The sequence below is a fragment of the Eptatretus burgeri genome, chromosome 18 (assembly GCF_056783735.1).
Source record: "Eptatretus burgeri isolate ZD-2024b chromosome 18, Ebu_testis_v1, whole genome shotgun sequence".
NCBI classification, from domain to species: Eukaryota; Metazoa; Chordata; class Myxini; order Myxiniformes; family Myxinidae; genus Eptatretus; species Eptatretus burgeri.
In genome coordinates this window covers 43,330,619-43,345,845 of record NC_140978.1, presented here as the reverse complement: position 1 = coordinate 43,345,845, position 15,227 = coordinate 43,330,619, and the positions used below count along the sequence as shown (strand labels likewise).

At 43.6% G+C, this 15,227-nt stretch overlaps 1 protein-coding gene across 1 annotated transcript in view; it reads left to right on the top strand.

Annotated features, from left to right (window-relative positions):
* PRMT9 (protein arginine methyltransferase 9) overlaps positions 1 to 14,672 on the top strand; it is a gene marked incomplete at its 5' end in the record, with an annotated part of 64,621 nt that extends 49,949 nt beyond the window's left edge. Inside the window, 2 exon segments of the mRNA XM_085864159.1 lie at positions 7,746 to 7,868; positions 14,596 to 14,672. Of these exon segments, the coding sequence (XP_085720285.1) occupies positions 7,746 to 7,868; positions 14,596 to 14,658 (186 nt within the window).
* Positions 14,673 to 15,227: the final 555 nt, after the last annotated feature.

The window sequence follows — 15,227 nt, the reverse complement described above, 5'->3', positions numbered from 1 at the left end:
GCAAGAAGCGGGAGCACTCTGTGCCATGACTTATGGGAATCACACAAAATCTCTCTGCCTTTGAACTGCTGTTGCAACGAGAGAGTTCATAGAATACGATACCCCACGCAGTGCTAAGTATACTTAAATTTTCATAAAATACTGATATTAAAGATCGTTTTAAAAATCCGGAAGTTTAGTGTCACTGAAGCAGTCTCACACACCACCCTTTTATTGTCACGTCAGGCCAGATCAGATCTGTGGGTTGCTACAGGTACCATGTAAACCTGTACTAACCTGTTCCATGGTCGGGTTGTCGGCGACGAAACCATCTCTCCCACCAGGTTTTTTGGTGAGGAGGGTGTTTGGATATGGACACCCAGCAGGATTAAAAACAAAACCTGTCAAAGGGCGGAAGAGCTCCTTGTGAGCCAACGGCCATCCATATCTAGTGCCCAACTGTGTCTGTGGACGTCGTCCTGCAGTTCAGTTACTTTTTTTTAGGTGGTTGGTGGCAGGATTTACACTCCGGCCACCGTAAAACCCTTCACTCCACAAAACACACTAAAACACAAAGAAAACTGAAAACCCACTCTGTGGGAGTACCTCTTGTGCAGCTGTCTTTCGCAGGGCAGCTCAACGCATGACGGGATTGGAAAGGGTGATCGCCAGGACTGCAACAACTAGCAAGGAGTGACGTTGCTCTCAGTGCCGGGCAAGGTCTTTGCTCGGATAATTCTTGATAGGGTTCGCCACCATCTGCTTGAGCACCAGTGTCCAGAGCAGTCAGGCTTTACACCAAAGAGGTCAACGATTGACCGTATCCTTGCTCTTTGAGTCCTCACCGAACACAGCCAAGAGTTTCGGTAGGGGCTGCTTGCAGCCTATGTTGATCTCTGCAAAGCGTTTGATTCAGTGAATCGGGATGTCCTCTGGAGGATTCTTGGTCTTCATTTGGTGCTACCAAAACTGATCAATCTGATATAGTAACTGCACTCTGGTACCGAGAGTGCTGTGAGATATGGTGATGCCATCTCTGACTTGTTTACAGTTGTTACTGGAGTTCTTCGGGGTGTGTACTGACCCCCACACTTTTCAGCGTTTGTATGGACTGGATTCTGGGGAGAATGTTGGAGACATCAAGCTGCAGTACATCATTTGGGAATGTCAAGATCTCTAACCTTGATTTTGCAGATGCTGCAGTCATCTTTGAGGAGACTGCATATCCTTTTGGGAGCCCTCGAGGTGCTGAATGAGGAGTCGGAGCCGCTGGGATTACGGGTTGCCTGGGGCAAAAACTAAGATCCAGGCTTTCAATGACATCTTGGATGCTGCTATCTTGTCTATGCCTGTTTGTGGTGAGGATGTTGTCACGGAGAGATTCACTTGCCTTGGCAGTGATATTCATGTCTCAGAGGTCATTCGACGTCTGGCTCGGTCCTGGGGAGTCATGGATATCCTTGATCATGGGGGTGTGGTGGTGTCGGTACCTGTGCAGGAGGACGAAAGGCTGAGTCTGCATGTCCTTGGTGCTTTCAGTCTTGCACTACGGATGTGAGACTTGGACTCTGACCAGGGATCGGAGACAGAAAATTAAATCCTTTGGTTTCAGCTCTCTTTGGAGAATCCTTTGCTATTGCTGGTCGTACTTTGTGTCCAATGAGCGGTTGCTGAGAGAAACTACCAGAGAGTTGGTGTCAAAGCCACCCAATGCTCGCCTGTTTATACATTTATCGTTTTTAAAAGACGTCTAATAATATTTTTTTATAAAGCATTGCAGTGGTCTGATCCAAATAATTTTAAAGCAATACATGTATTTGTATATTGTAATCAGTAAAAAATAGTGTGGTAGATAAAAAACATTAGAAAGGAAATAACTTGCACCAAAAACTTTAACATTTTCACGCTGACGCTCACGCTCACGCTCACGCCGGGGGTATCGCTATAGCTCTCTGTTCTTTGAACAGGCAAGCTAAAAATGAGATTTGTTACCTGCATCGTCCGTGAGCATCAGCTGCGGCTATGTGGACAGGCGGCTCGTTTTCCTGCAATTGATCCTGATCACCAGATTTTCTCAGCAAGGGAGCCTTATGAATGGAGGAAACCAATGGGCCGACCTTGTGGCTCGTGGTTGCAGCTGGTTGATCAGCATCTCAAGAAGATGGGGATGGGCTTGGTATCTGCCTGGGGGATGGCCAGACGGAGGCCCCTGGAGTACCGATGGAAAGTGGACGCAGCGACGTGTGCTCCGGCGCATGCTCCCATACCTGGCCTGACCTTCTACACTGTAATAAGATGATGTTGAGTAGTAGTTTAGGAGATGGAGGCCTGATTGATTAGTATATAACGCAGCGTCAATGGGAATCATACATAGCCATGTCGGCCGCCTCTTCCTCACCCCGATAATGCACCCTGTCATATATATATATATATATATATATATATATATATATATATATATATATATATATATATATATATATATATATATATATATATATATATCGATATATCATACGGTTCTTGGAAGTGTGATGAAGGCAATTTGTGTTCTCCATCGGTCAAGTATACAATTCAATATAAATAAAGGTTTTAGACGTTTGAAGGCGTAATTGAGGGGTTTTCCACCATTTTACCTCGTGCCTATTACATCACCCTATAACACGTTACATTCGTTGTTTGTGTCCATTATGACATCCTTAAAAACAGTAAGTTCCTGTTTGGAATGATTTTAAATTTTGTTGAATTGCCAGGCAAGGAGAGAATAAAAATATTATCTCACTCCTCTGTGCACATGTGTGGTCGGGACGAATTCAAAGGCAAAGTACGGTAAAACGGCAAACTTGTTTTCCTATTCATGTTCAAAATATAACATTCAATTTAACAGACCGACGGACATGAACCAATTGCTTAACCTCACCTTTCGCTTCGCATGCGTAGGGTAACAACCAAAAGCAATTGCAGGAACTGGAAGTTCCATTTTAAATTTCTCGTACACAAACTCCCGATGGGAGCGACAGGGAGGGTCGTCGTGTTTTCCTCTTTGGGGTATATATGTATATATATATATATATATATATATATATATATATATATATATATATATATATATATATATATATATATATATATATATATATATATATATATATATATATATATATATATATATATATATATATATATATAACAGTAGATATAGTCTCGGGTCCGTTCTTGTGAGTTGGACACGATAAGCAGAGAATGCCTCGAGGATGTCTGGATTGCTCCAGATTTCTTTCAGTTTCGTATTAAACAGCAGTATATGCGCCTGTTTATAAAAGCAATCATACGTGTTTGCAGTTTATTTTTTTTTTTTTTTCTGGTGGGCCTCATCTTCTTCCTCATTTTCAAACCCCACAAAATGCCACGATAAGCTATTTATACACGCTAACACAGTGTTTGTTCAAGGAGGAAAAACCCTTTTGGGCGAGGGGATTTTATTATTAACTAGACGACCCGTGAACCCATTGGGTTCCCGTTGACGGCGCTTGATGAAAAAAAAAAATAAAGACAAAATTGTAATATTAACTCGACGACCCGTGAACCCGTTGGATTCCTGTTGTGACAGCCGTTGATGAAAGAAATCATAAAAAAAAAAGATAGCTCCAGCGAACTATACCGCTGAGGTTGTTTTCATGATCAAATTCTCCCGAAGAGTACTTGACTGAATCGGTAATTGATTTTAAAATATTTTTTTCGTTACCCGATTTGAACGAAACTTGATACTGCATACCGCAGGAGAATGTTGAGTAAGGTGGCCCTAACATTTTTGTGCTATCCTGTACCGTTTTGGCTGTATTTCGTGAACATACATACATACTTACATATATACATACATACATACATACATACATACATGCACACATACTTACATACTTACATATATACATACATACAGCCTGGTGTTGGCGCAGTGGTTGGGGCAGCAGCTTGGGATCCAAAAGGTCCTGAGTTCAAGCCCCATTGGACCACTGAATTAATACACCAGGGGGTTGACTCAGCCTGTCATCCTTCCGAGGTCGGTGAAATGAGTACCAGTGTACTGGGCCGGTGTACACACCGGTTAAAATAGGTGTACCATATCCCTGTGTCGTAAGAGGCGACCAGGGTTGCGTCAGGAAGGGCATCCGGCGTAAAACATGTGCCAAATCACTATGCGGATCATACGGATGATCCGCTGTGGTGACCCAGAAAGGGAGCAGGCGAAAGAAGAAGAAGAAGACATATATACATACATACATACATACATAATGAGAGTTTTAATAATATATAGATAGATATTGTTTCGTAATAACTAACATTATGCCAGCCTGGTATTGGCTTAGTGGTTAGGGTGGCGGCTTGGGATCCTAGGGTCCTGAGTTCGAGCCCCGTTGGCCACTGAATTAACACCAGGGAGTTGACTCAGCCTGTCATCCTGAGGTCGACAAAATGAGTACCAGTGTACTGGTCCCGGTGCATGCCTCGGTTAGAATAGGTGGACCGTATCCCTATGTGTCGCAAGAGGCGACCAGGGTTGGCGTCAGGAAGGGCATCCGGCCATAAAACATTGCCTCAAGAAGGGAACCATGATTGCATGGAGCTCACAAAAAGCTAACCCCTGCTCAGCAGGGAAAAATGGCTGTAAAAAGGCTGTTTAATATATTAACATTATACGATTATCATTCATGACGCTGCTACCTCCGTCACCGAAGGTGGTAGGTTATGTTTTCACCCCTATCTGTCTTTATCTAGCCTGGTGTTGGCTTGGTGGTTAGGATGGTGGGTTGGGATCCCAGGGTCCTGAGTTCAAGCCCCGTTGGGCCACTGAATTAACACCAGGGGGTTGACTCAGCCAGTCATCCCTCCGAGGTCGGCGAAATGAGTGACAGTGTACTGGTCCCGGTGTATGCCCCGGTTAGAATAGGTGTACCATATCCCTGTGTGTCGTAAGAGGCGACCAGGGTTGGTCGTGTTTTTTTTTTTTTGTGTTTTTCTTTTGTGTTTTTCTCCGCAAAAAAAACTTTTGTGTTTTTCTCCGCAACCGCTTGTCGGATTGAGACAATTTTCATCATTGGCGCGACCACTAGTGTGGAATGTTTTAATGATAATGATGACGTCATAGGTCACGTGGTGTGGTGGTCATGTTGGAAAAACGGAAAAAACTTTGGACCTCTATCTCTGAAACTGCACCAAGGAAAAAAATTGAAACTTGGCACACGGCAAGTCCTCCTCATGGGGAATGAGTGATCTTTTTATGACGTCATAGGTACCTTCGTTATGACATCATAATTGCATATGCAGAACGCTGCATCCGATGGAATGAAAAATTTTGAGGGTCATCTGGGGATAAAATGGTCTTCAAATTTTTTTTGATGACGTCATTGGTCATGTGATTTTTTTTTTAACAACTGTTCATCAGTTATTGGTCACGTCAGCCATATTGTTGTTTTTTTTTTTACTTCAAAAATCTCTGAAATGGCTGAACAGATCGAGGCGAAACTTTACACGTGTACGACTGCCTATCCATGAGGAACAAAAGGGTCATGCGTATGATGTCATAGGTCACATGGTTTGGCAGCAATATTGGATTTACTCTAAAACCTATAAAAATACACCACTCAGAAGTCCTGGCGAGGGTCTGCAATCTCCGATTGCTCTTTTTCTTGTTAACCTCCGCCATCTTCGAAGATGGATGGAGGTTACTGTTTTCACCGCTTTCTGTTTGTTTGTTTGTTTGTGAACAGTATTACGGAAAAAGTCCTCGACGGATTTCGACGAAACTTGGTGGGGGGGGGGGTGGTTAGGTATGGTCTAAGGATCATGCCATTAAATTTTGGACTTGGTCCCCCCTCCTCAAAAAAAAAAAATTGTTAGAGAAAAAAAAATTTTTTTTTTGCATTTCTACATGTTTTAAGTGATTTCCAACCCCCTCCCAAAAAAAGTTGTTACCCCCCCCCAAAAAAGATTGAGATTTTATTTTATTTTTTTTTGCATTTTTACATGTTTTAAGTGATTTCCAACCCCCCCCCCAAAAAAAAAAATTGTTACCCTCCCCTCCAAAAAAAGAAAAAAAATTCTTTTTTTGCATTTCTACATGTTTTAAGTGATTTCCAACCCCCCCAAAAAAAATTGTTAGAGAAAAAAAAAATTTGCAACTTTTTTTTCAAAAATATTTCGATTTTTTTTTTACATGTTTTAAACCATTTCTACATGGTTTAAGTGATTTCCAACCCCCCAAAAAAAAGTTGGAGAAAAGAACTATAACTCTGTCAGCACTGTTGACATCATATTTAATGAATAAGATATAAGGTTCACTTGAGTGACACAGCAGTATTGGCGGCGGAGGTTTTGCACTCTCCCGAGTGCTCCCCCTCTCGTTAGTTTTGTTATTAGAAGTGGCCTTGGACAAACGCCACTGTTAGCTATCTAACATGGATATGCACCTTAAAAAGGACTTCACCCAAGGCGGAACACCCCCTTGTGTTAAGGAATACTTGAGATGACACCAAACAACAGTTGCTACCTGCAATTTAGGCAGGGATTTATAATTAGTTTAGGATGCTGATGCTGTGGATAACACACCTACTCTTCATGAAAGATCTTAACAACGTCCACAAACTAATGCCAGCAAGCGGGACACTTGGCTCGACGTCCATCGGAGGAAAGGCACACTTTTTGAGGCAACGCGTTACCTGGGAGGCCCAAATCCTTCCGACAGTTTATCAGGTCTGGAATCGAATCTAGACGAGATGGCTCAAAAGCAGATGTTTTTCCTCTGCACCATCCTACACCATGACCGTACAATCATTCCATTCCTTAGTTACTCGGATCATTTAAGTGAGTCAAGCAAATACAAAGGCCTAGTTGAATGCTTGGCACGTCGTTGATTAAAGTCTGAAAATGTAAAACTGATGAACAGTTGTTGGAAAGTAAACGGCAGGTGACGTATTCTCCAACCAATAAACTGGAACGGCACTTGATAAAGCGCATACCTCGGCCAGGCTGAACAGTTTACGTTTTGTATCCCACTGATGGGCTGGATCTGCATGCAGACCTGAACCAAAATCGAATCTGCTTGTTCTCATCCATACACCGAACCTGTCCACCAAGTTTTTTTTGTTTTTTTTTTGTCCGAATCCATCCGTAACTTGTTGAGATATCCTGCTCACAGAAAAACAGACTGATGAAAACATGACCTCCGTCCACCTTTTGGAGGCCGAGGTAACAAACTGGAAATATAACATGCATTTGTTAGAAATTATCTCGTTACTTTACTCGACCAACATTATCCATGTCGTTTTCTCCCCATTTACAAACTGCTGAACACGAATGCTGTGTGACCAATAGGCCATCGCTCTGCACGTGAAAGGGGTGAGGGGGGGGGTCACAAGGCCTGGCACATTCATGCAAAGACTACATTGATACCAAAAAAAGGTTGACAAAGCAAAATGCCCGTTTCATCAACTATGTAACATGATATTTTTTCACAGGTTTCAGCAGATTGCCATTTGGTTTACACTTTGTTTGTTGAGAGTTGGTTAAGCGCTTGTAATGGGCAAGTGTGAAGGTAATGGTCCGGTGTGACATGGAATATGCAGCTCGCGTAAGACAGCCGAACCTGGATTTGGAAATGGATGAAGAAGATAAATAAGTGTGTTTTTGTCAAACATCGCCGAAAATGTAGTCTTGCTGTTAAAATAAGGTGCACAGAGAGAGCAAAACTGTACGTGTGTTTGACACAGGTGCCGCTGCAACAGAATGTGCACCTGAACTCGCTGCCACACCGTGCTCTCAGCCACTCGACCGTCCTGCTGCAGCTTGACCTCATGGCGTGCCAGTCGACCTCCATCAAACGGTCCACCAAGGTAAATGGCAACGTGGGAACGAAGCCGTTCGACGAGCGATGTCGACTCATTTACCCTTTGACTTGAACGTGTAAAACATGACGGAAATGCAAATTTTGTTCCGCAGTCGTGTTTGTGATTGTGGGTGTCGCTGCGAAAAAAGTGAGCAGACCCATGACTGCGGTGTGAAAGATGGACCTTGTTTCGATTTTATTTTTATTTTTATTTTTTTCCAAACAAATATCCTGATTTTATCAATTTTGTTTTAAGAACAACGAAATTGCCATTTGTGATCATATTCATTTGCGAAGATGCAATGAATGACATTGATGGCTTGATTTTGATATTTTTTTTCATGCAAGTGTCTACTCACACACTGTATGTCTTTCACTGGATTGTCGTTCGTTCTCATTCATGATTTGGATAAGTTGTAAAAGGTTTGTTATTTTGGTGCAGATGTGATATAAAACGTATGGCTGTAATGATGCACTTGTCAGATGGTGCAGACGTGTTGGATGGCATTTTCAGGGAAGAGGTGGAGATTCGGCCTAGTTTCTCAGATGACGGCTAGATGACACTACCTGAAGTGTGGTTGATCGGGGATTTGTCTGGATGACACTACCTGAAGTGTGGTTGATCGGGGATTCGTCTGGATGACACTACCTCAAGTGTGGTTGATCGGGGATTTGTCTGGATGACACGATCTGAAGTATAGTTGATCGGGGATTTGTCTGAATGATACTACCTAAAGTGTCGTTGATCGGGGATTTGTCTGGATGACACTACCTGAAGTATAGTTGATCAGGGATTTGTCTGGATGACACTGTCTGAAGGGTAGTTTATCGGGGATTTGTCTGCATGACACTACCTGAAGTATAGTTGATCGGGGATTTGTCTGGATGACACTGTCTGAAGGGTAGTTTATCGGGGATTTGTCTGCATGACACTACCTGAAGTATAGTGGATCGGGGATTTGTCTGCATGACACTACCTGAAGTATAGTTGATCAGGGATTTGTCTGGATGACACTGTCTGAAGTGTAGTTTATCGGGGATTTGTCTGGATGACACTACCTGAAGTGTGGTTGATCGGGGATTTGTCTGGATGACACTGTCTGAAGGGTAGTTTATCGGGGATTTGTCTGCATGACACTACCTGAAGTATAGTTGATCGGGGATTTGTCTGGATGACACTACCTGAAGTGTGGTTGATCGGGGATTCGTCTGGATGACACTACCTGAAGTGTGGTTGATCGGGGATTTGTCTGGATGACACTACCTCAAGTGTGGTTCATCGGGGATTTGTCTGGATGACACGATCTGAAGTATAGTTGATCGGGGATTTGTCTGGATGACACTACCTGAAGTGTGGTTGATCGGGGATTCGTCTGGATGACACTACCTGAAGTGTGGTTGATCGGGGATTTGTCTGGATGACACTACCTCAAGTGTGGTTCATCGGGGATTTGTCTGGATGACACGATCTGAAGTATAGTTGATCGGGGATTTGTCTGAATGATACTACCTAAAGTGTCGTTGATCGGGGATTTGTCTGGATGACACTACCTGAAGTATAGTTGATCAGGGATTTGTCTGGATGACACTGTCTGAAGGGTAGTTTATCGGGGATTTGTCTGCATGACACTACCTGAAGTATAGTTGATCGGGGATTTGTCTGGATGACACTGTCTGAAGGGTAGTTTATCGGGGATTTGTCTGCATGACACTACCTGAAGTATAGTTGATCGGGGATTTGTCTGCATGACACTACCTGAAGTATAGTTGATCAGGGATTTGTCTGGATGACACTGTCTGAAGTGTAGTTTATCGGGGATTTGTCTGGATGACACTACCTGAAGTATAGTTGATCAGGGATTTGTCTGGATGACTGTCTGAAGGGTAGTTTATCGGGGATTTGTCTGCATGACACTACCTGAAGTATAGTTGATCGGGGATTTGTCTGCATGACACTACCTGAAGTATAGTTGATCAGGGATTTGTCTGGATGACACTGTCTGAAGTGTAGTTTATCGGGGATTTGTCTGCATGACACTACCTGAAGTATAGTTGATCGGGGATTTGTCTGGATGACACTGTCTGAAGGGTAGTTTATCGGGGATTTGTCTGCATGACACTACCTGAAGTATAGTTGATCGGGGATTTGTCTGCATGACACTACCTGAAGTATAGTTGATCAGGGATTTGTCTGGATGACACTGTCTGAAGTGTAGTTTATCGGGGATTTGTCTGCATGACACTGTCTGAAGTGTGGTTGATCGGGGATTTGTCTGGATGACGCTACCTGAAGTGTGGTTGATCGGGGATTTGTCTGGATGACACTACCTGACGTATAGTTGATCGGGGATTTGTCTGAATGATACTACCTAAAGTGTCGTTGATCAGGGATTCGTCTGGATGACACTACCTGACGTATGGTTGATCGGGGATTTGTCTGGATGACACTACCTGACGTATAGTTGATCGGGGATTTTTCTGAATGACACTACCTGACGTATAGTTGATCGGGGATTTGTCTGGATGACACTACCTGACGTATAGTTGATCGGGGATTTGTCTGAATGACACTACCTGACGTATAGTTGATCGGGGATTTGTCTGGATGACACTACCTGACGTATAGTTGATCGGGGATTTGTCTGAATGACACTATCTGACGTATAGTTGATTGGGGATTTGTCTGAATGACACTACCTGACGTATAGTTGATCGGGGATTTGTCTGGATGACACTACCTGAAGTGTGGTTGATCGGGGATTTGTCTGGATGACACTACCTGACGTATAGTTGATCGGGGATTTGTCTGAATGACACTACCTGACGTATAGTTGATTGGGGATTTGTCTGAATGACACTACCTGACGTATAGTTGATCGGGGATTTGTCTGGATGACACTACCTGACGTATAGTTGATTGGGGATTTGTCTGGATGACACTACCTGACGTATAGTTGATCGGGGATTTGTCTGAATGACACTACCCGACGTATAGTTGATCGGGGATTTGTCTGAATGACACTACCTGACGTATAGTTGATCGGGGATTTGTATGAATGACACTACCTGACGTATAGTTGATTGGGGATTTGTCTGGATGACACTACCTGACGTATAGTTGATCGGGGATTTGTCTGAATGACACTACCTGACGTATAGTTGATCGGGGATTTGTATGAATGACACTACCTGACGTATAGTTGATTGGGGATTTGTCTGAATGACACTACCTGACGTATAGTTGATCGGGGATTTGTCTGGATGACACTACCTGAAGTGTGGTTGATCGGGGATTTGTCTGGATGACACTACCTGACGTATAGTTGATCGGGGATTTGTCTGAATGACACTACCTGACGTATAGTTGATCGGGGATTTGTATGAATGACACTACCTGACGTATAGTTGATCGGGGATTTGTATGAATGACACTACCTGACGTATAGTTGATCGGGGATTTGTCTGAATGACACTACCTGACGTATAGTTGATCGGGGATTTGTCTGAATGACACTACCTGACGTATAGTTGATTGGGGATTTGTCTGAATGACACTACCTGACGTATAGTTGATCGGGGATTTGTCTGGATGACACTACCTGACGTATAGTTGATCGGGGATTTGTATGAATGACACTACCTGACGTATAGTTGATCGGGGATTTGTCTGGATGACACTACCTGAAGTGTGGTTGATCGGGGATTTGTCTGGATGACACTACCTGACGTATAGTTGATCGGGGATTTGTCTGAATGACACTACCTGACGTATAGTTGATCGGGGATTTGTATGAATGACACTACCTGACGTATAGTTGATTGGGGATTTGTCTGGATGACACTACCTGACGTATAGTTGATCGGGGATTTGTCTGAATGACACTACCTGACGTATAGTTGATTGGGGATTTGTCTGAATGACACTACCTGACGTATAGTTGATCGGGGATTTGTCTGGATGACACTACCTGACGTATAGTTGATTGGGGATTTGTCTGGATGACACTACCTGACGTATAGTTGATCGGGGATTTGTATGAATGACACTACCTGACGTATAGTTGATCGGGGATTTGTCTGAATGACACTACCCGACGTATAGTTGATCGGGGATTTGTCTGAATGACACTACCTGACGTATAGTTGATCGGGGATTTGTATGAATGACACTACCTGACGTATAGTTGATTGGGGATTTGTCTGAATGACACTACCTGACGTATAGTTGATCGGGGATTTGTCTGGATGACACTACCTGAAGTGTGGTTGATCGGGGATTTGTCTGGATGACACTACCTGACGTATAGTTGATCGGGGATTTGTCTGAATGACACTACCTGACGTATAGTTGATTGGGGATTTGTCTGAATGACACTACCTGACGTATAGTTGATCGGGGATTTGTATGAATGACACTACCTGACGTATAGTTGATCGGGGATTTGTCTGAATGACACTACCTGACGTATAGTTGATCGGGGATTTGTCTGAATGACACTACCTGACGTATAGTTGATTGGGGATTTGTCTGAATGACACTACCTGACGTATAGTTGATCGGGGATTTGTCTGGATGACACTACCTGACGTATAGTTGATCGGGGATTTGTATGAATGACACTACCTGACGTATAGTTGATCGGGGATTTGTCTGGATGACACTACCTGAAGTGTGGTTGATCGGGGATTTGTCTGGATGACACTACCTGACGTATAGTTGATCGGGGATTTGTCTGAATGACACTACCTGACGTATAGTTGATCGGGGATTTGTATGAATGACACTACCTGACGTATAGTTGATCGGGGATTTGTCTGAATGACACTACCTGACGTATAGTTGATCGGGGATTTGTCTGAATGACACTACCTGACGTATAGTTGATTGGGGATTTGTCTGAATGACACTACCTGACGTATAGTTGATTGGGGATTTGTCTGAATGACACTACCTGACGTATAGTTGATCGGGGATTTGTCTGAATGACACTACCTGACGTATAGTTGATTGGGGATTTGTCTGAATGACACTACCTGACGTATAGTTGATCGGGGATTTGTCTGGATGACACTACCTGACGTATAGTTGATCGGGGATTTGTATGAATGACACTACCTGACGTATAGTTGATCGGGGATTTTTCTGAATGACACTATCTGAGGTGTGGTTGATCGGGGATTTGTACAATGAATAGACAAAGCACTGTCTAACTACCCCCTTGGGCTGTATTGATGTAGCGCAACTACAGATTAAGTTGTACTTGAGTCAGCCATCAGCCAATTAATATTTTCTCAAAATTTCCAGAGTATGAAGAGGGAAATTTATTAATCGCAATCCAGAGGGGAAGGGGAAGGGGGGAGGGAGGGGAGGACGTGGTGATGGGTGGGGAGGGGGGGTCGGGGTTAGGCCAGTTGATCGATAAATTGGTAAAATCCGATTGTTTTCCCCCCACATGTAACACAAGTGCTGTGGGGACTTTGTGTTGTGATCAAATGGGGAACACCATGTGATGCATGGATGTGAATGTGCCCTTCATTGTTTCAAGCGTGTTCGGCTTTCGAGTTGAGATCATCAGGGCAGAAAAAGCAACATTTTCCAATCGGCAGAGCGTATCATCTCCAATCACCACCACGTAAGTTCAAGACATACGAGTATGTCACACCTCCACTTCAATGTCCAACAAAAATGTTATTCAGATACCACATGACACCGAATAACGCTTTCCGCATCAACGTAAGACTGTATCAGGTATGATTTTGGATCCATTACAAAGATTGTACGTTTATGTTTGACCTCAGCCGGGCTCATTCGATGCGTTGTATCAAAGCTTCATGCAAGTGAAATGATTTTTGTGTTGAACAAGTTTTGTTTTCTCACCTTCTAATTCTTCATCATCAGCTAAGGGTGCGGCTTTGCCACTGATGCCCTCTGCTCGTTTGGCCAGTAATTTGTTCAGGGTGCCGACGATAGCGAGTCTTCTTTTCACAAAGGACACCGTGGGATCTTTAACGTCCACTCCCGAATGACGGCAGACGGGACGCCCGTTTAACGCACACACATATTGATGAATCACCCTGCCTGTGAAACATCAGGATGCCCGTTTATAGCTTGGTCGGGATTCAAACCCTGGATCGACAGCTTCGAGGTGAGTGTGCGTACCGCCAGGCCATCCTGTCAGGCCGTTTTCTCACATCTTATCAGTTGATATAACCCATTAAACGAGTTGGAAGCAGCACTTGGCTGTGGTGTATTGGACTGACTGAAGTTTGTGAATCTCTCAACTGTTTTTGAGGAAAAAAACGCATTCAAACTGTTGGGAAAGATAAATCGAATGCACCTCAAACACGGCCACCCTAGTTCCGTTACGACGTGACCTATTTGAGAAATTTCACCACCATAACAGAAGAAAACCGTAAACGAGTTATTTGGACAATTTTTGAGAAATTCACGTCCGACTGCAAGGCAGATGCGTTCGACAGGAACAATATCTAATTTTGAGTTAAAGAGTGGAATTGACTCGGGAGACGTGTTATGTGGCACTGCCGCAGACCAGCGGTGGAACACAGACGAGCGTGGTGAGAGAGGATAGGGTTTGTGATTGCGCATCGGAAACGCCCAAAAGGTTCGGCTTGATGAAAGATGGTCGACAACGAAGCAAGGTGGTTTGGTTTTCTTAATTTTTCTCTGTCAAATTCATCTGTTTACGTCACCTCGTTTTGTGTTTGCCTGTCAGGTGTGCGTCACTGCAGCTGGGAAAGCGTCGGCCATCGCCCGTCTGGTTGGACCTCGGCCTTAGTTCCAACACCCCTCCTCGGATCTCAGCTCTCCGAGGCCGAGCTCTCACGTTCTTCAGACCGCGACTCTTGTCCAACCAGAGCGGGGTGGTTTCACCCGGCCAGTCCATCCATGTGCAAACCACGTGCCGTGATGGCTGCTTGCATGTACAGCTCGCCGACATGTAGCACATCATGAACCTCGATTGGTGAAAAGCAATGGTTTCCAACCAATGCGATCGAGCCACACAATCCACTCGGAATTAACCACTGACTTGACTGACTATCAAACTTTCCTTGAATTAAAAAAAAAAAAAAATTCAATTGAATAAGTTGTACATTCTTATGGTACCTGATGTTGATTTGATCAAGGTTATGGTTCAAATTATTTTATTATTTGACATGACCAGATGCCTTGTCTCTTAATTTTATTAATCCCACGATGATAGTCAGCGCCAGCAACACTTGAAACCTCGCATTGAAAGCAAAGCTTCATATCAATTGCTATTTTGAACTCATCTGTGGACCACGCCAGAATGAAGAACTCGTTTTGCTGGTATGTCGATGTGCGTAGCAAACAGAACGATGGTTG